This window comes from Mastigoproctus giganteus, chromosome 4, assembly GCF_048544385.1.
Source record: "Mastigoproctus giganteus isolate SK-2022 chromosome 4, ASM4854438v1, whole genome shotgun sequence".
NCBI lineage: Eukaryota > Metazoa > Arthropoda > Arachnida > Uropygi > Thelyphonidae > Mastigoproctus > Mastigoproctus giganteus.
The window spans coordinates 234,801,233-234,823,097 of NC_143578.1; the positions used below are offsets into that span (position 1 = coordinate 234,801,233).

General features: G+C 38.2%; 1 protein-coding gene across 1 annotated transcript in view; it reads left to right on the forward strand.

Annotated features, from left to right (window-relative positions):
* The window catches only part of eIF3e (eukaryotic translation initiation factor 3 subunit e), an 84,080-nt gene that overhangs the window by 15,387 nt on the left and 46,828 nt on the right, over positions 1-21,865 (forward strand). The window contains exons 2-4 of the mRNA XM_090372104.1: positions 4,452-4,554; positions 9,179-9,296; positions 20,360-20,477. Of these exons, the coding sequence (XP_090228230.1) occupies positions 4,465-4,554; positions 9,179-9,296; positions 20,360-20,477 (326 nt within the window). The 5' untranslated portion in view covers positions 4,452-4,464. The remainder of the gene's footprint in view (positions 1-4,451; positions 4,555-9,178; positions 9,297-20,359; positions 20,478-21,865) is intronic.

Sequence of the window (21,865 nt, forward strand, 5' to 3'; positions counted from 1 at the left end):
GTACATACACTGTAATTTATTCACGATTTGAATTGTATCCTGTACATTAATCAAGAGCATTTAACTACAACTCTTATTTTTCCATGAGTTATTACCGTATTTAATACTTGCAATATGTACATAATGAATGTTAAATGATTTTTTATATAAATCTTATATCTTAATTAAATTTCTTTGAAAACAGGTCCTTGAGGTTGTCACAGACATTCTCTCAGATATGCCAGACAAGCTGTACTTGCTACCTGGGAGTCTAAAACGCTGATGGAACTGATATTCGGGAGACACTCAAGTCAAGTGGACCCAATTTCGGCGAAGTCCGGCGGGTCTGTGACAACTAAATCCTCTGCTTGCACCTTCACGATGGTGGGACTGTTAGTAATCCTGGGTATAACCTCCATGCACAAGTACATGGTGGGTGACCACCCAGGTGTGAACCAACGTAAGCAGAGATCGAGGTGTGGCACCCACACCACATGGAGGAACGCCGCCCCTCTATGTTACCAGGTGGTAGATGACTCTCATCAACCGGTGAAATACCACCACTTTGCTTATTGGAGGCTTGAAGTGGTGGAACCCATGTTTAGTCTCTAGAGCTAAGTTCCGGTCAACCCTTCCCTATCTCTTCCATCATGCAGTATGATTGATGACTTTGAGGTTATGATGAACGTCGTGGCGAGATCCAATATTCCTTACATTTTGAGGTTACAGCTCTAAAACGGTGTTCGCAGGCCGGCCGCTAGTTAGTACACCGGACCGAACCTATTGGTAACTCTCTAGGAGGCTTCCGGATCAGCTAGTGTATAATCTTGCTACCTCTACTCTGCCAGATAGTGACTGGAGGGAGTCCGAGTAGTGTGTATGCGGGGAGCATTGTCGAGGCCACGTTATGTCAAGGATCTGGGTATATTCTTCCACATGTATGCCATATCCAAAAATTTCATTACTTCATACAGCATGTTCCACCCACTTTTTCTTACTATTGAATACACCATGAATTGTCAAACTAATAGAGCAAGCTTATCTGCGAAAAGATCTAAACCTCCCAAGGACTTCCTAATTCATTTCACAAATATACGTGGTCTCAATTCTAATCTCAACGATGTCCATTTCCACTTGCAGTCTGCCAAACCCCATGTACTTTTTCTGACAGAATCTCAGTTATCGGTTGATTCAACTACTGCTCATCTCAGATGCCCAAATTATTCGCTGTATGATTCCTTTCACCTCAAAGGCAGTACATGTGCATATGTCTGTTCTGATATTCCCTGTCAGAGACTTGGCAATTTGGAATCTCCTCTCTTTGATCTTCTCTGGCTTAAAATCTCTCTACCTCATTGTGTCAAATTCATCTGTTGTCTCTACCGTTCTCCCAACTCCACTAATCACTTGGAGCTCCTTGACTTCCTCTCTTTGCAACTTGACTTTCTCCCGTCCAACTTTCCTAACAGTGAGGTAATTTTCCTTGGTGATTTTAATGTTCACAACTCCAGCTGGCTTCCGTTTTCTAGTCACACCAATCCAGCAGGTCGAGATGTTGAGGCTTTTGCAATTACTAATGACCTAGCACGGATTGTTCATTTACCTACAAGAATACCGGACAATCCTAATCATACAGCCAATACGCTTGATCTTTTTCTCACAAACAACCCTTCTAAGTACACGGTTGAAGTGAGAGGTCCTCTAGGCACTTCAGATCACAACTTGATGATTGTCTCTTCTCCAATGGAACCTTTATCTTATGGCTATTCCCAACCTCGTGTTGATTGGCATTACACAAGAATGCAAAATGGGATGACCTGCGAGACTTCTTTTCCTTGGTCGGATTACTGTTTCAAAACTTCTGATGTCAACGTTTGCTCAGATCGTGTCAGTGAAATTATTCTTGCAGGAATGGAATCCTTTATCCCACTCTCCACTTTAAAATCTCGTCCTTTATCTAAACCTTGGTTTTCCAATAAATGTGCTAAGGCTGTCCAAGAGAAGAATGTTGCATATCGTAATTGGCTTGTTTCTAATTCTTCAGTTTCATTTTCTGCCTACACCAAAGCTCGCAACAATTGTAAAGCAGTTATTAATCAGTCCAAACTAGAGTTTGAACAGGATAAGAGTAGAAAACTTGCTTCTTGCCCTAATGGTAGCCGAGCATTCTGGTCTCTTGCCAAAGCTATTGGCCGCAACTTTTGCCCATCTCTGCTCCCACCTCTGTCCAAACCAGATGGTTCTGTTGTCACTTCAGCCAAGGATAAAGCTGACCTGCTAGCATCCCATTTTTCTTCCAGCTCATGTATTAATGATCTTGGTAAAACACCTCCCACCATTCCCAACACGCTCCATTCAATGCCTCCTGTGGTCTTCCGTCAAAAGAATATCAGAAGGAATTTGATGAATCTTGATGCTAAGAAAGCTCCAGGTCCAGATGGTATTTCTCCACTTGTTCTCAAAACCTGTGCTCCTGAACTTACTCCTATTTTTTGCAACCTTTTTTCACTTTCTTATTCCAAAAGTGTTTTTCTTTCTGCTTGGAAATTTGCTCATATCTAGCCAGTTCCTAAAAAGGGTGACAAATCCCTCCCATCCAATTATCGTCCCATTGCAATTACTTCTACTCTTTCTAAAGTAATGGAGAAATCAATTAACCGCCAACTCTTAAACTACCTAGAAACCTTCCGTCTGATCAACGATTGCCAGTATGGATTCCGTCAATGTCGATCCACTGGTGATATTCTGGCTTATGTTACCCATTTATGGACTAATTCAATGGAAAGGTTCGGTGAAACACAAGTAGTTGCTCTTGACATCTCAAAGGCTTTTGATCGTGTTTGGCATAAAGGTCTTCTAAACAAGCTTCCATCTTATGGTTTGCCAACTGTTTTTAGTAATTGGTTATCCAGTTTTCTCTCTGATCGCTCACTGAGGGTGATGGTAGATGGCTCTCTGTCTTCTAACTTCTCCACTAATGCTGGTGTCCCCCAAGTTTCAGTTCTTTTCCCCACTCTTTTCCTCTTGTATATCAATGACCTTCTTCCATTGACTGGAAATCCTATCCATAGTTTTGCCGATGATAGCGCATTGCATTCAACTTTCCATTTTGAGAAACCTTGTCCTGCTCAATCAGCTTCAACTTCTCGAAAATCTGCTACCAATTCCTTAAATGCCGATCTTCAGTTAATTCTCCAGTGGGGGAAAGACGACTTAGTTGATTACCCTGACTTCTAATCTCTCTTGGCACAAGCACATTACAAATATTGCTTCCTCTGCATCTAAAAAACTTGGTTTTCTCTTTCGCTCTCGGCGTTACTTTTCTTCCAAACAGCTGCTCACTCTGTATAAATCGCAAATCCGCCCTGCCATGGAATATTGTTCCCACATCTGGGGTGGTGCCCCCAAAACTTCTCTCAGGCTTCTTGATTCCATTCAGAAGAGGGCAGTTAGGTTAATTAATGATTCATCTCTAACAGAGTCTCTCCACACGCTTTCTCATAGATGTACTCTAGGATACTTATGATACTTTCTGCTGCATGGCTCTTCTACAGATTCTTCCATGGGCACTGTTCTTCTGAATTGGCTTCTATAATTCCCGCTCTCTCTTTCAAAACAGTCTGAATACGTGCCGCCACCAGCCAACATCCATTTACTGTCCAACTTCAAACTCACAGAACCAACTTTTCATCTTCCTCATTTATTCATTCAACTGCCGTTTTCTGGAACAACCTTCCTTCATACGTATTTCCTGAAAATTACAATCTACAGAAGTTCAAGTCCAATGTCAACAAATATCTTCTTTTGTCTTCTCAACCTCCAACCCAAGCACGGTACTAAGTACTATATGTTCTAATACCACTCGTGTTTGGGGTTCACATAAAAAAAAAAAAAAAAAACTTTGAAAACATTAATATAGAGAGGTGCATATGTGGGGGGGGGGAAAGTCTGATAATGTGATTGAATGTAATCTAGTCTTATTACATGATTTTTTATGGGAAAATGATATCCAAGATTTTTTTTTTTTTTTTTAATAATGATTTCTAGTACTGCATTGATCAGCCCAGGCCTCCGTAGCCGAGTGGGCAGGAGTGGGAGTGCAGTAGCATACGCTCTGAGTACACCGGGGTTCAAGCCCCTGACTGCTGAATACAGTCGATCTGCCAACCTGCACTGGACCAGCGTGGCAGATTATGGTCCATTTCCCTCAGCATGAATTGTTGAGGAGGCTTCCATCCCCTGCAGTGGATTGATAATGGCTGCACTTCACTTTTTTTTACTTTTACTGCATTGATCACATAACTCAAGGGATACTGGTGTTATAATTTCAGGCCAAATTTAAATTATTTTTCTCATAAATGAACCAAATTTAAGTTCAGTTTTCAATGTTTAAACAGATACAATTGATTTTTCTTTATAACTAATTATGATAATTATTACATATTTATTTACTTCCTTTTTATCTCAATTAGATAACATTAAACAATGGCAGAGTGGGATCTCACAACACGAATGGGTCCATATTTGGACCGGCACATGGTGTTTCCATTGCTGGAATTTTTATCAGTGAAAAAGGTAAATTTGTTTTTGTCTGTGTGTAGCCTTTTTTAATTGCAAACAGAAATTTTTTACTTTTTAAGAATGCTGTGATGTTTCTGTTTCTTACTGTTCTGTTGCTTATAATGTGCTACTCTTTTCAGAATAATACTTTATTCACTTTCTGCAGTACATCTGCCATTGCATATTAAGATATTAGGCTCATCAATCCAAGACCACAGATTGTTTTCAGCCACTTTTCTCTTGTGGCTATTAGCCGATATTTTTTTCTGTTTGAATGCCCAAACACATCCATAATTATTGGCATAGGCCGCTACTAACTTTATTCTATTCCTAATTTTACGTCCCATAAAAATTTAAATTAATTTAAGTAATTAAACAAAAAAATTAAAATAACTAAAAATGTCTATTTCTTACTTTTTACATTTTTGTAGTAAATACATTGTTTATAGAAGTATAGTGGATGATACTTATTGTGATCGCTTTGGGACAAAGCTTAATTAATAACAATTACCAAAGAAACAAAAATGCAGCTGTTCAGTGTTGTTCATTGATGCAGAGTGCAAATGTGTGCATAAAAAGGTGGAAGTGGACAAAGAGGAAAACATTAAAATCAAGCAGTATAAAATATTTACCTGTCCACTATTTCTTCAAAAAAGGCACCGCTAAAAATGAAACTGTTGTAATGTTTCTAGAAATCCATATGAACTTAAAAACAAATAAAGAAAATATTAAAATCAAGAATTAGAAGAGAGTTAAATGCTCTACACAAAACAGTGAGAGTGGTAGGAATACAGATTCAGTACTTTCTTTCATGGAGTTACAACACCGACAACCATACAAATTTTACAAAGCTAGAGCAGTAATTAGACTTATAGCGTGTCAGAGTTCAAGAACAAATTGGGATGTTACGCTTATTTCCACTACACATATAAACTATGATAAGGCAAAAAATGTGATAACAAAAACTGAAGCATTGATTACAATAACTCATTTTTTCAATGTATTAGTATACTCCTGATCGGGACTTCGTAAAAGTGATAATGTTACATGAATGATAACATTATCTGTGATCACAATAAGTGGTGTAAGTATACAGTATACACCACTTTGTGATTGTGAAAAGAGAATCTATAGTTCTCAGTGTTCTCCCCAGAAAAGTTTGTTAGCCAGGTGGGGAAGTGCAATACTTCTAAATATTATAAATGTGACTTAAGCAATCCAGAGCAAAAATTAATTGCATAATTTAACATTATATGCTCCTGTCGCATTGATCTCAATTGTATAGTATGTTTGAATTAATATTGATCGAGATCAGTGAGCCGTACTATACGATACTGCAAGAATTGCTTAAATTTTAGCCGGGCAGTCAGTTAAATTCACCAGGCATTGTGCCCATTCGATAGGTCCTGGGGAGAACACTGGATCTGTATTACTGTAGCTTCTCTTTTCCATAGGGGAAGCTACAGTGAATGATGTTGAAAATTAAATAGTTGAAAACAAATGTACCTGCTATAGGCTATTGTACTTAAAAAAAAAAAAAAAAAAAAAAAAAAAAACCCTAGTATTTAATATAAATTATCTCTATATCATATATTCATAATGGTAGTCATGCAGTGGTGATCTACTTTTATAAGATCTGTCTTTCTCCCCCCCCCCCTTTATTTCTGTACTAATTAGGTTAATAGGCAATTGCATTAAATAGAAAATTATACGTGTAAACCAACTGTGCACTTGGTGATTGAAGAACCCTGTGAGGTCAGGATTTGGATGCATAGTGATTTCTTGCTTGCACTGACCAAATAAAAAGAACTTAATTAGTAAATGAGAGAGTAAACACAGTACCACACAAAAAAAAAACTGACACAAGGCACAGATATTTAGGAGATAACATATATTAAATTTAGCGAATACAGAACATACATAGCTTTCGGCTACTAGCCTTTTTCAACTAATTGAGCACTGGCAAGCAGTTGTTTTTATGTGCTGTAGCTGTCCTTCGAGTATGTAAGCACGCGAGGTCACAGAGGAGGGGAGAGTGGTTTACGGATAGTTGCAAATGGTGATGCGGGGGGGAGCAGGAAGGGAGACGGTTGAGGTGGGTGACTTCCGAGCTCATGGATTATGAGAGGCTCAAAGATTGGATGTGTGCGGGTGCCACAGTCCCTGTTGATCGTATTCCCAGTGACATTGATGTGTGCTGATTGCAGCCAATGGCAGATCCTGAAATTTTGTGGGAAGCCTATGATTTTTTGTCCTTGGGTGTGATATCATGACTTGCCGACTGGGCTAGCCGGGTGGGTAAAGTGCCTGCCTGGCAACCCAAAGGTCGCAGGTTTGAATCCCGCCTCATGCTTGGATCAAAGTACTGCAAAAACCTTGGGAGGTGCATTATGGCCACAGAAGCCGATGCGCCAACAACTACAAAAAAAAAAAAAAAGATATGACTCTCCTGCCAATAGTGAGCAGCTAGTGCTGAATGGGTAAAGTCAGCTTTGGTGATGGAGGTCTGGTGGTCCCTCAGCCGGTCTTCCAAACGACAGATGGCCTCCTCAATGTAGCTTTCGTCGCAGTCTCGGCATGGTATGCGGTAAATGATCCTGCTCCACTTCAGAGGGGGGAATCTGTGTTTTCAGAGGGGGATATGTGGATTGGAGTTTCGTTCTGGGTGTTTGAACGGTGCAGATGTTGTAGCCGTGAAGGACTCTGGCTATGCCATGTGCTAGATCAGGGTAAAATGGGATGTGGGTGACGCCTGTGACACCAGAAGTGTTAAGCGTCTGATGGGTGTCCGTTGCTACGATGGCGTGATGTCCATAGTTCCCAGTAGTTGAGGGTCTGCTCAGGGTAGCTGCATTTTCTGAGGTCCGACTTGACCCTATGTATTTCTTCGTGTGTGCCGGTAGTGTTGGAGCAATGTGTCCAAACCCTGTTCATTAGTGAACGGGTAATGCTATGATGTGCATTGCATCATAGCATCACCCGTTCTAGAATGGTGGTTGGTGTATTGTCCGGCACATGTGGATTTCCGATATACTGATATTGTGACCTGTGAAACCCCCCCCCCCCTTTTTTTTTTAACCACACGTCTAAAAACGGAAGGGCCTGGTCCTTCTTGGTTTTAATTATGAAGGAGCAGCAGTGCGTAGCACACGCTTCTTGATTAGACCGGGGTTTGAGCCCGTCACCACCAAATACGGAGGAAGCGGAAAGGTCAGGGAATGACCACCGCATATCCCGGAGCAATATGGCCTTAGTTGCTAATGCTCCTAAAAAACCAAATAACAAAATTTAATTGTGAATTTTAAAAAAGGTGATTTGTTGTTGAGATGGCCTAGAAATGTCATCTCTGGGGAGTATAGTAAGGATATCATCCATATATCTATGCCCGAGGGAGGGGGGGGAATTAGAAAGGGAATCTGTTTCGAACTCTTCCATGACCAGGTTTACTGGGTGAGGACTGGTGGGAGAGCCCATGGCAAGGCCTCGGGTTTGTTTATATTTAGTGCTCTCGAACATGAAAATGGGGTGGTTGAGGCATAGCTGTGTTCCTTCACAGATATCCGATAAGGAAAGTTTAGTCCTATCGCATAAGGTATGGTCACCTTCCAGTCAACAGTGAACACAGTTATCTCCTAAATATCTGTGCCTTGTGTCAGTTTTTTATGTATTACTGTGTTTACTCTCTCACTTACTAATTAAGTTCTTTTCACTTGGTTGGTGCAAGCAAGAAATCACTATGCGACTGTGCACTTGTCAGCTTTCTCAAATCAGAGGCATGGGTACTACTTGTACTACATTGACAGGCACCACTTTGAACCACTGCTCCTACAGCATACTGTTCACATCTACTCTGATGCTTAGCATAATGTAATAACTGGCATTGTTTGTCACACAGACTTAATTAGTAAACAGAGAATTACTTTCTGATCAACAACTAATTTGTTGAGAAGTTTATTATTGGATTTTGTCACCTTCCACTCATTTCCTAATCTACCTTTTGTATTGTGTCTTGAATATCTTCAGTTATGAATATAAAAAGATTGGAAAGGGCAAGATAGGTGAGTATGGTGAATGTTTGAACACTTTTTTTTCCCCCCCTAAAATAGCTTTATCAAACAAGCCATGCAGGAAGCATATTATCATATAATACAAAAAATCCACTTGTCCAGCCAAAGATTCATTGTTTTTCAATAAATGCATTGCTTTAAAGATTCAGAACTTGAAAGCAGAACTCGGGTATAAACGAATATTTTTTCTGCCAATCCAAAGCCGCCCACACATCCAACTGCTCAGGAACCCACTTTGTATTCTTCCACAGTAGGACCCTTCTTGAAAGCAGAATGCTTTGGCTGTTTGTTTTGACAGAACAAACTCATAACAGACAGTTATTTTTATGTTGAATAAGGATATCAGGATGTTTTCGGTGTAACGTGGCACTGCTGAAAGAACTTTACAAAATGATTTCAACAATGTTTGCAATCATAATAGAGATGGATATGGATATTATGTCTTGAAAGTGAACACACACTAAATAGTGATAAAATATATTTTTTACAGATGTCTGGTTACTTTTTAAATAACTCATTTTCATCCAATAACTGAATAACTTTTGTGCAAATAATTGAATATTCATTTTCAGATTTATGATGAGACTGAACTATTACATGGAAAATTGGACTTATTAAGTAACACAAATATGGTTGATTTTTCAATGGATGTTTATAAAAGTCTTTATCCAGATCAAGATATCCCTCAAGGTAAGCTTTATTTGTATTTTATTTTATTTTATTCATTTTTTGCCGTCTAATGAAAATAAGTCATCCAAACAACGTTCTTGAAACGTTTGCATGTCTGCAATGAGTTACCAACTTTATTAGGCATGCCTACCTGATAGCAAGTAGGTCCATTTCTGGTCGTCAGTACAGCCTAGATTTGTCGTGGCATGGACTCAACAAGGTGTCAAAAGCATGTCACAGTGATGCGAGTCCATATTGACTTGATTATTTCTCACATCTTTTGCAAATCGGATGAATGCAGATCTCTGCTCTGAAGAATTCATTCCACCTCATCCCACCAGGTGCTCAATTGGACAGATCTGTGGAGGTCACTGTAGTAGGCTGAACTCACTGTCATATCTCTGGAACTAGTTCTTTACAGTTCTGACCTTGTGATGGCATGGTGCATTATCCTGTTGGAAGAACCCATTCAAGATGGATACACTGCAGCCATGGAGGGATGCACTTGGCCAGAAACAAGTTTCCAGATAACTTGTGGCATACAAATGCAGAGGAGCCACTGGTATCAAAGGGCCCGTTGTGCACCATGAGAAGACTCCCCCCCCCTCCACACCATTATGATGCTGCCCGCTAACCTGCATCATTGATACCAAGCAGGATGGATCCATGGACATACTGTTTTTGCTGTGTTCTAGTCAACCCATTAGTGCAAAACAGCAGGAACTGATATTTGTCAGACCAACCAGCAGTTTTCCAATCCTCCGCTGTCTAATGTTGGTGTTCCTGGGCCCACTGTAACTGTACCTTCTTGTTTTTTGTTGACAGGAGTGGAACTTGGTTTAATCGTTGACTGCAATACCCAATTCATGACACGATTGATGAGCACCATCGCTTAACTGATTGATTGATTATAGCCTCTCTCTGTTTCTGACCACAGGATTGCCATTGGTTGGAAGTTATTTTGTTATTGGACCAAGCTCAGTTCACCCAAAACACAGTCACCCCTGAAAACCACAGCAGGGTTGCCGTTTCTAAGATACTCATAATGGTGTGTGAGGGTGTTGACTATCTTGCCACGTTGATTATAGCCTTTCTGTAGTCTTAAATCTTCCATCTTGCTTATTCTTACACTAAGTTGCACACATGCATTGTCCCTACATAATCTGCATTAGATTCCATTGTATGAACACATGATGCTGTTAAATGAAGGAGTGCTCCATTTCAAAAAGGATAGCTGTACCTAATAAGTGACTACCCTGTGTACACCGATGAGCCAAAACATTATGACCACCTACCTAATACCTAATATGATGTTGGTCCTCTATGTGCAGCCAAAACAGCTCATGCCCGGAAAGGCATGGATGCTACAAGATTTCTAAATGTGTCTTGTGGTATCTGGTACCAACACGTAACCAGCAGATCCTTTAACTCCTGTAAGGTCCGTGGTTGTGACACCACAGATCGGAGTTGCTGTTCCGACACAAACCACAGATTCTCGATGGGATTGATGTCTGAGGAAATTGGAGGCCAGGGCAATACCTGGAAGTCTTCCTCATGTTCCGTGAACCAGTCTCGAACAATCTGGGCAGTGTGACATGGCTCATTATACTGCCGAAAGGTGGCACCACCAGAGGGGAAGACCGTTGCCATGAAAGGGTGTACCTGGTCAGCAATGATGTTTAGGTAGGTGGTAGACATCATAGTCCCTGGCACATGGATGACTGGACCCAGGGTATCCCAGCAGAACATCACCCAAAGCGTGACACCGCTGCCACCTGCTTGTTTTCGTCCCGCGGTGCATCCAGGCACCATCACTTCCCCAGGTAAACGATGCATATGTACCCGGCTGTCCATGTGGTGCACCAGGAAATGTGATTCATCGGACCAGACGACCTTCTTCCAATCACTCAAGGTCCAGTTTTGATGCTCGCGTGCCCATTGTAGGTGCAGTTGCCAATGAACCATGGTTAGCATTGGTACTCGGATCGGCCTGTGGCTACGTAACCCCATTTTCAGCAGGGTTCGATGTATTGTGTGTTGTGACACATTACTCCTGTCACCAGCATTCCAATTACCAGCGAGTTGCCCAACGACAGTTGCACAGTCCACGTACCATCTGGGAGAGCCTTTGCTCACCTCAAGAATTGATGAGCCATGGTCGTCCAACACCTCGCCAGCTTTTCATGGGTTTCCCATCCTCGGGCCACTTTTGATAGGTACTAACCACTGATGACCATGAGCACCCCACCAACCATGCCATTTCAGATATGTTCTGACCCAGTCGTCTGGCTATTACAATTTGGCCTTTGTCAAACTCACTTAAATCTACTGCCTTTCCAATCTGAAGAACAAGAGTAACACTGATTAGTGGAGCTCAGTATCAGGTGCTTTTTATACCGTGTCCCAACCCGCACACGTGCCGTAGTTCACCTGCAGTTGCTTCAATTTGCATAACAACTCACTGATCATAATGTTTTGGCTCATTGGTGTATATTGTAAGCTTTAAAATGATATAAAACATTTATATCCCTTAAAATTTTACAAAAAAACAAAAAAAATTTAAATGTTATGTCTGTTGTTTTCTGTAATATATTTCTCTCATGCTGGTGGGACTCTTAGTAATCTTGGGTATATCCTCTGTGTGAAAAGTCTAGAAAATTAATGCCTGGTATACTAAAGGTGACCACTGGTGTAAGCAGCTGGCAAGGTTTGGCAGCCATATTCCCAAAAGGAATATCTGAACCTCTGTGATACTAGACAATACTAGGCAGTAGACAGGAGCAGACTGGCTGTAGTTGGCCCAGGTGGCTGATTACAATTTTAGTCGCTTCCCCTTGATACAACTACAAATGTTGTTGGCCAAACAGCAATTGTTGCCTGGCTGCCCAGGCCAATCCACCTCCGGTAATAGATGATCCATCACCCAGAGCAGTATCTCCATTTCACTTACTAGAAGTCTGAATCTTGTTGGGTAGCCAGTTTCCTCTCTGACTCTTCACTGTATGCTTTTCGCTTCTGTGCATTTTCTCCTGTATATGTTTTTGACCTTCTCCCATTAATTAGAAGTCTTATCCATAGTTTTATATTGTGGTCATTTCATTTTAACCAACCTTGCTGTATGCTAACTGCAACAACTTCTCCAGTAAAGCAAAAACAATGTACTTTGACTTCAATTCTCCTAAAAACCAGTCCCATCTGGTTTCTGGAAGGGGAAAAAAAAAAAAAGACTGCTGCTCCCATGCTCATTTTCAACAACACTAAGATTTCTAGCTAAGAGCACTCATTTCTACTGATGATTACTGGGTTAGAAGTCAGTCCCCAGTAGGGACTGACTTCTAACCTTTCAAGGCATAAGTATATCAGAAAAAATGCTTCCTCTGCATCAAAAAACTAGTCTTTCACTTTCATTATTAATTTTCTTCTAAACAGCTGCTAGCTGTCACAAATCCATACTGTCATGGAGTATTGTTCCCACATTTGGAGTGTTTCTAGAAGAAAGCAGTCAGGTTTCTGATCCCTCTCTTACAAACTCACTTCACTTTGTCTCACACGGATGTTTGGTTACTGCTGTCTGCCTTTTCTCTAGGTATTTCCATGGGCACTGTCCTTCTGAATTAGAGTAATTCCACCTCTTTGAAACTAGTCTGAACACATTCGTCAACTAATTAATAACTCCAAACTCACTGAACAAACTTGGCATGTTATGGCCTTAGGTTGCTGTTACTCCAGTAAACCCAAAACCAAACTGAACAACTTTTCTTTTTTCATGTTTGTTAAGACAACCTTCTTTATGTATTTCCCAAAAATTAAATCTATGGAAATTTATTTTCTTATTTAATTTAACTTAAACTACCATTGTAAGTTCCATTATCATTTTTTGTTTGAGATTAGTTACCATTTCAAAAAAGAAAATTTTAAATAATATTCATTGACACTGTATGTTTTTTATTGACTTGCTTGATGATTAGTTAATACCCATCCTCTGCTTGATGGTAATCTTTCTATAGTTTTCTTTAGAAAAAGGTTATAATAATTTTTGCAACACCATTGCAAAAATTATTACTGGCACTTTTAATTGTCCAGTTTACTTATGCCATTATTATCACCAAGTTCATGTCAAGATTTTTTTTATTATTATTTTTTTTTTTATATATATCAAACGAATGCCCCCTCTCCTTATGTGAAAAGGTATTCTATTTGCAACTGACTCACTAGAATAGTTCCTGTTTGATATTCTTTTTGCCATCCCCTAATAGCTGGTACTTGGATACATTAATACAGCACAAGCTGTTACATTATTTTTAGAGTTTTTGGATGGATAGATTACATTATGAAAGACTTTTATTAGAAAAATTTATAAATCTGATTAAAATAAATGGATATTTTACACAGTTTTAGGTTTCTAGGAAGATTTTCATATGTTTTGTATATTATAATTATTTATTTGTTATTTTTACTAATGTTAAATGAATATTTTTATACAAATATTCATTTGATATTAGCCTGTCATAAATTTGGTTCTTCCACCCCCCCCCCTCCAAACAATAACTTGAAATATTACATTTCTATGCTTTTAGTTTAAAAGATGTAAACTACATTACTGATAATTTCTAAACTGTTGCAAAAAAAAAAAAAAAAAATCCTTTAAGTTATGGTCCTTTTATTTTAGGAACATAGAAAATACTCAAAACACAATACACTGTTCACTAGAGAAATAAAATTAAACCTGACCAGGTCTTGGATTAGAATGGCAAAAAGTGCTATGAAAAGTATGTTTAATGGCACAATAAACTGACTTTTTACACCTTCACCTGTGGAAGGGTGTACTACTGCACGGAGGTAGGAGGGAACAGAAATATGTTGTTGTTTTCCTTATATTATTAAATTATGTCAGACAAAAATGTAGGAATGAAATACCGTTTTGGTCACAACATAAAAATTGTCATACTTATACTTAAAATAGACACATTAAACTTTTTTGCACAAATTTACTGATGTTTGAAATTCACACAAAAAAATATATAAGTGCAATGTTTCAAAACAAAAAATGAATAATAGTATCCATAGCCAAGAATTGAAAAAAAATGCTGTTGCACTTAAAAATAATCCATGCAGTGATTTCTGCCAGGATGGTTTCTAAGTAAATAGTCACTGCAAAAATTATTTGTCCACAAAATACATAAACCAATAATGTGCTTGTTAACAGGAGAGACTGCTTCTACAGGGATGGGTTACACTTAAATAGAAAGAGTGCAAGAATATTTGCTGATGCTATCGAGGCAGAGGTAGGTGGGTCAGAAAACTACTACTACTTTGGGGGGATACAAAGACTGATAGATTAAAAGTAACTACTGGCAGAGGTGAGTGTGATTCTTGCACTGCTTCTATTGGAATGAGCAGCAGCCTGGAAACAAGATGCAGGGTATTTCAGAGACTGCTGGGAGTCATTGTGGTACAAATAAACACATGGGTTCTGTTAGGGTAGCTAAGAATAGGAACAGAATATACTTGAGTGTACACCAGTGCTAGTAGTTTGGTAAATAAATTTGATGAATTTGAGGTATTGCTCAAAACATCAAAGGCAGATATTGTTGGGATATCAGAGACATGGTGTCATACAGACATAAGGAATACAGAACTGGAATTTGGGGAGTACAATGTGTACAAGAAGGATAGACAGGATAGGAAGGGAGGAGGGGTTATGCTATTAGAAACGCACAAAATCCAAGGAAGTGAAGCCAGTCGACATCGCTGGACAATGCAGTGTCGAGTCACTTTGGTGTGACATAAGCATTGGGAGATCAAAACTGAGGGTAGGAGTGTGCTATAAGACTAATGACTCTGATGAGTATAATAAGAAGCTGTACAGGGAAATAGTGGGCCAGTAAATCAGAGAATCTTATAATGGGAGATTTGAATTTCCCAGATATTGACTGGAATTTGGGGGCTGGTCACTCACACACTAGCAAGGCTTTTGTGGATTTATTGGATGATTGTTTTCTACATCAGCATGTTCGGGAGGCAATTAGAGGGAGTAATACTCTTGATCTGATTATCAGTAGTGGTTCTTCGTGCATTAAGAATCTGCAGATAAAGGAACCGCTAGGTGGCAGTGATCACAGTGTTCTGAAGTGGGATTTACTCAAAGAGGTAACTACCATCAAGGGTAAAGGGAAGAGTTTTTGCTTTCGTAAAGGCAACTACTGTGGTCTGAGACAGTATTTAAGTTCTATACAGTGGGACCAACTGATGATATTACCAACAGCAAATTCAAAATGGGAGGCATTCAAAGAATTTATCTTGGAAGCTACTAGGCTTTACATACCAACTAAGAAATATTGTTCAAGGTTTAGGCCTAAGTGGATGTCAAATGAAGTAATGAGACATATGGCAGAAAAGAAAAATGCATGGGATACATATAAATTAATGGGTGACATGGAAATCTATGATAGATATAAGCTGGTCTGTAACCAAATCACAAAGGAGATTAGGCAGGCAAAGGATGCAAAGAAAAACAGCAAAGAGTTCTTTACCTATGTAAACTCTAGAAGGAAAGGGATGAATCAGATTGGTCCACTGCATATTGATGGTCGAACTGTTAATGATCCTGCTCAGGTGGCTAACAAACTAAATGAGTATTTTGCATCTACTCTGGCAGTGATACAGATGATTTTGTAATAACTGAGAGGAAAGTGGAGGAGAAATTGTTGAAGATAAACATAAAAAAAAAAGCACCTGGGGTGGATGGGATCTATCCATTTATATTAAAGGAGGCAGCAAAGGAAGTAAGCAAACACTTAGCCATAATTATGAGAGCTTCCTTGGACTCAGGGGAGGTACCGATGGACTGGAGATGTGCAAATGTGACCCTAATTAACAAAAGTGGATCAAAGGGCGACAAGTAATTATAGACTTGTTAGTTTAACTTCTGTTCTAGGAAAATTAATGGAGGCACTAGTTAAAGAACTGCAGAATCATATAGACAAGACCTCAGTTATAGCTTGGACACAGCATGGTTTTGTTAAGGGAAGGTCTTGCCTGACCAATTTGATTGGATACTATGATGTGACCACAAATGAACCGGATGCAGGGAATAACTTTGATATCATATATTTGGATCTTATAAAGGCTTTTGACACTGTTGCACACGGAAGACTGCTGCTCAAATTGGAGAAGTGTGGCATTGGAGGCAAATTGCTGCTATGGATAAAGGGATTGTTGAGTCGGAGAAGACAGTGGTAATCAATGGACACTGCTCATCGTGGACTAATGTTATTAGTGGAGTCCCTCGGGTTTCAATGTTGGGTCCATTGTTGTTTTTCTATATTTATAAATGATATTAATGATGGTATATCAAGCTTAATGTCCAAGTTTGCAGACGATACGAAGGTTGGCAGGGTTGTTAAGGACACTAATGATAGTATGCTGCTGCAACAGGATCTAGAAAAGTTGAGCAGATGGGCTGAGGGGTGGCAAATGTAAAGTACTACATATGGGAAGCAGTATCCCCATATGTAGTATTTTTTTGGCTGATGCTGCATAAGCTTGCTTTCTTGCATCATGTGCCTCTACTAATGCTAATGCCTACTAACATCGTGAATTCAGGCTGCTAACTTATCTGAAACATACTATACATAGATTAGCCAGGGATAAGAAGTGCTTCTTACTGCGATCCTGCTCCAACCTTCATAAAAAGTTTTATGCACAATTCCACATGGCTTCTGTAGTCCATAGCAAGGTAAGTATTAATTTCGTATAAAAATGTCAAGCCAAAAGGGCTCCCTGAAGGCTCTGGGGCCCTGGGCCATGTCTTGCCTTAACACAATGGTTAATCCTGCCCTGAAGAGAACTATAAATTTGATTTGTTGAGTATGAAGTATGAACAATACGGGTGGTATATATTGATAAGTTTCCAAAATAAGAATAAAAAATTGCCCTTGATAATTCTTAATTCAGCCTAGAATTAATTTCAACATCAACAGTTCTTAAACTTCAGTAGCCAGAGGAGCCGTTTTTATTTAAATGTTTTCTTTCCTGCCTGTAATATTTCTTATTTGTGGTGGGGGAGGAAAACAAGTATGTTTATGAAGAGACATATTTATTAATACAGATTAATTATTCAATTACATTTAAATTAGTGTTGTTGTTATATGGTTTTTAGGAGCATTAGCTACTAAGGCCATATTACTCGAAGGATATGCAGTGGTCATTCCCTGACCTTTCCGCATCCTCTGTATTTGGTGATCACGGGCTCAAACCCCGGTCTAATCAAGAAGCATGTGCTACACACTGCCGCTCCTACCCATCTGGCAACGGAGGCGCCGTTAAATTAGTGTGTGTGTGTGTGTGCGTGCGTGCGTGCGCGTGCATGCATGCGTGTGAGCGCGCTTGTTTGTTCGTTCGTTCGTTCCAATATTTAATTCTTATTTTGTGGAGGATGATGTTTCTTTGAAGAATAGTAATGCTGTTACTATATATCATCCTTACCACATTGTTGTTACCTAAAACAGAACTGTTTTTATGTTTTTGCACAGTGTGCTTAAATTTGGTATTTAATTTAAATTCACATGAAATAAATTTTAAAAGTATTCAGTAAGTTATTTTTAATAAAGAACGTTACTTGTGGACCACCGTCAGAAGTTCTAGAGGTTACCCTAGGCATCCAATGACCACTTTAAGAAACGCTGTGTAATAAAGATAATGTCCCCTCCTCTATTATTTCCATGAAGTGTCTATTTTCCATCTATAGTTTCTGTTAGCTTTGTGTGAGAGTGAGGAGTGTTAAATAGTTTTTGCACATTCATATATAGAGAAAAATATTTATTTCAATCAAATAAATATCTGTGTAGATATAGACAAGTAATTTATTTGCAACTATAAGAACACTTTTTCCCTTCTGGTAATAGGTATGCAAAAACTCCCAGTAAGGAGGTCCAGCTAGCACCTCACTGTGCCTCGTTATAAGTATGGCCCTGGTCACATGCTTTCCATTCTGTAAACAGGCAGACCGAATAGAATACATACAATTAACAGACACGCTATAGTAATGTCTTGTGGACTTAGTTATATCAGTACATTCAATCTAAACGACTGAAGCCTATGTTTGAACCTGACATCTAAATAGTATGATAGCAAGAACAAAATCATTTGATAACTTATCGAAATGTCAGTGAAGAAACATTCTTAGTAAAAATTCACTTTTGTAATTTATCATGCCATGTCTGCTTTTATTCTCTCTCTGGCCTGGCACATACCAAGCAAATCTCTCCCTCTCTACTTGACTTAAGTGGAAGCTAAAGATAAAGTTAAAATGTATAATAGAAAGGTACTCAAAAAAACTAATGGCAGAAAGTGCTCAGACTGGTGATACTAAAAGTGCAACTGAAAAAAAAAAAAGTATATATATATATATATATATATATATATATATATATACACACTTTTTTCATATATATATATATATATATATATGATATAAATTAAATTAAAATAGGACAGTAAGAAGGATAAGTGCTGCAAAAAAGCTAAAACATAAGAAAAAATAGAAGGGGGATGAAAAAAAAGAATAATGTGGAAAGAATACTTATCTAAAAATTTTGAATATTTTAAATAAAAGATAATTGTACCATAAATTTAAATGCCAGTAAAGAACAAATTAGACCGGTACCCTCATGCTAATGGCAAGGCCAAATAATGTGAAATATCACAATAATGATACTATAAACTATCCCTAGCAAAACAAAAATGGAAAACAGATGACCATTGAGTCCCAGAACATCAGAAGGTCACAAGACGTTTGCGGAAATTACTGCATTTCGAATGTTATACAAGTCCATGAAGTGAATGCCAACTGACAAACTAATACCAGCCTGTTTATACAATAGACCTGCAGAACAGTGACTCTAATGTAGTAAAGAAATAAAAAAAAGAACGCTTTAGCACGTACACAGTACCAATCCAAACCACCAAAAAGAGAGTGAAGTCTAGAGAAAGAACTAGAGATAAACAGAATATAGATGACAGCATGAGCAATTTTTAGAAACACAGCTCATGGCAACCATTTTAAATAAACATTAATAAATAATGAAAAAGGAGAAGGGGGCAAAAGAAATGAAAACTGAACAGCAAAAATAAGAGGTAGCATTAGCATATCCATCAACATGTCACCTAGAACAGAATGTAAATTAAAGTAGGACAGTAAGAATGATGTCTCCAAACAGGCCTAAGAGGTTGGGAAAATTCATGTTGAAATATTTATGCTTCACACAAACCAATTTAAATAAAATAAAATGTAAGTTTATTTACAATTAAAATATATATACCATGACAGAAATGGAAGTTAAAATAAAAGCATTAAAAGCTTTAAAATAACTGAACAAAATAAAACTAATAAAAACAGATGTATTTACAAAATGACTGTGACTAAAGTTAAAATAATAAAATAGTAATAAAAGTGCTAAAAACTGTAGCTTTCGGAGACGACAGACTCCTTTCTCAACAGTGTGCTTCTGTTGTACGACAACATCCTTAAATAGCAGGCTCACGGCACTCGTCACATGGTTCCACAGGAATATGGTTGGAATTTCCCACCTGCGTGCTGGAACCGGAAGAATGATAAGTACTGCAAAAAGTGAATAAAACTAAAACACATAAATAAAAATAGAAGGGGAGAAAAATATAAAGTATATTCTTTATCATCTTATGTGTTCTTTACATCCACACGGTTGTCACTTCTTTAATATAGAGCTAGTGTTCGTATTTTTGTGAGCTCCATAGTTATCTATGTGTCATCCAACAGTTAATATCTATATTTATTATTACTTTTTAATTTACAATTTAGCTGTGAGATGGTGTATTATATTTCTGTCAAAGACGCATTTAGCTTGAACTCTACTTTTAAATAAAATTTGTGAGCAACCTAGTTTAATTTCATTCTTTGGGTATTACATAACAGTGCATTTTAGTTATTGCAGTTGACACTTGTTTTTGCTTTTAGTTGCTTGTAGTGTGTTCTTCCAGTAGTATTTTATGATCTGATTCCAGATGTAAAATTTTTTATTTATTTATTATTTTTTTTTTTCCAGAACTTCGAGAGAAGAGGGCAAACATAGTTTCACAACTAAAAGAACTTCGAAGTGAAAGTGAACCAATATATAAAATATTTGCTGACCAGAATGTTTCACAGCAAATTCAGAATACACGGTAAGTTGTTTGGTTAGTTGTTTTGGGTAAGTTGTTTGGGGATAGTAGTACAGTGAACTTTTTGTATTTTCAGCAGAGGAGGTAAAGTTTTCCAGCTTGTGTAAAATGCATATCATCCCATTAACACATTTGTACCATGAACTGTGACACTCTTGTTTTTGATGTGCAAACATTATTTGCACATCAAAAACAAGTGTGTCAACTGCAGAAGCTGTTGTGAAATTTCACTTGAAATATTATAAAATGGCTCTCATTTTAGACCTGACTAAACTCCATCTGTTTTCACTTAAAGTGAATAAATTTGGAAATCATTTTGGAATTTTGGGGAAAATATTTTGGGTAAAAGTTTTGTGTACATTTTCAAGTGCTTCAATAAAGATCTTAAAAAAATTACATGGTTTTATAACTTTTCAAATTGCCTTTGCAATTGTTTGAGCACTCATCCCAGCACAGTGGAAGACTGCTTCCTTGTCAAATTTCCAAACACTAATACTTTGTAATAGAAGCTTGTGTTCACCTGGTGAGATGAATTATTGTCCAGACGAATCACACCCTTATATAGCAATCTAGTCTTCTGCAGATTGAAACATTAACCTTTTTCACTGATGTGTTGGGCGCCTCTGTAGCCAGGTGGGAAGGAGCAGCAGTGTGTAGCACACTCTTCTTGATTAGACCGGGGTTCGAGCCCATCACCACCAAATACGGAGGATGCGGAAAGGTCAGGGAATGACCACTGCATATTCCCGGAGCAATATGGCCTTAGTTGCTTAGGCTTAGCAACTAAGCCTAAGCAATGCTCCTAAAAAAAAAAAAAAAACTGATGTGCTGTATCATGCAGTATTTGTTGTGCCAGGTTCTGGTGAGCACAAACCTTAAAATTTATTCTATTAAAGAGTGGCAGATGGTGACATATCATGCCAACTAAGTTGCCATGAAGAACCTGAAAATTATTAATTTTATCAAATTAGAATTGTATAAGTCAGGGGTTGGCAACCGATTCATATACATTAAGGTGACATGTGATCCACAGACCTTTTTGTACAACCCACAAATTTCTAATGTAGTTGAGGGAGGATGTTACATGTTTTTCCTTAGAATTATACTTTTAGTAATGACCACTCTTATACAACATGAATATTAAGAATACTTTATTCAGTTAATATTTAAATTCATTAAGGTGACATTTTGAGAACCTTGCCAGTACCCATCATCAGACCATATATTAGCTGTTGTTAGCCCCCTGCTTGCCAAATGTCTTGATTGAGACATTACCCATACATCTTTCCTTTTTTTTTTTTTTTAACCTGCAAAATCAAGTCACATTATGAATGTGGTAATTGATGCAGCCTGCTAGTGCTGAAAGATTTTTTTGATAAAGTTAAAAATGT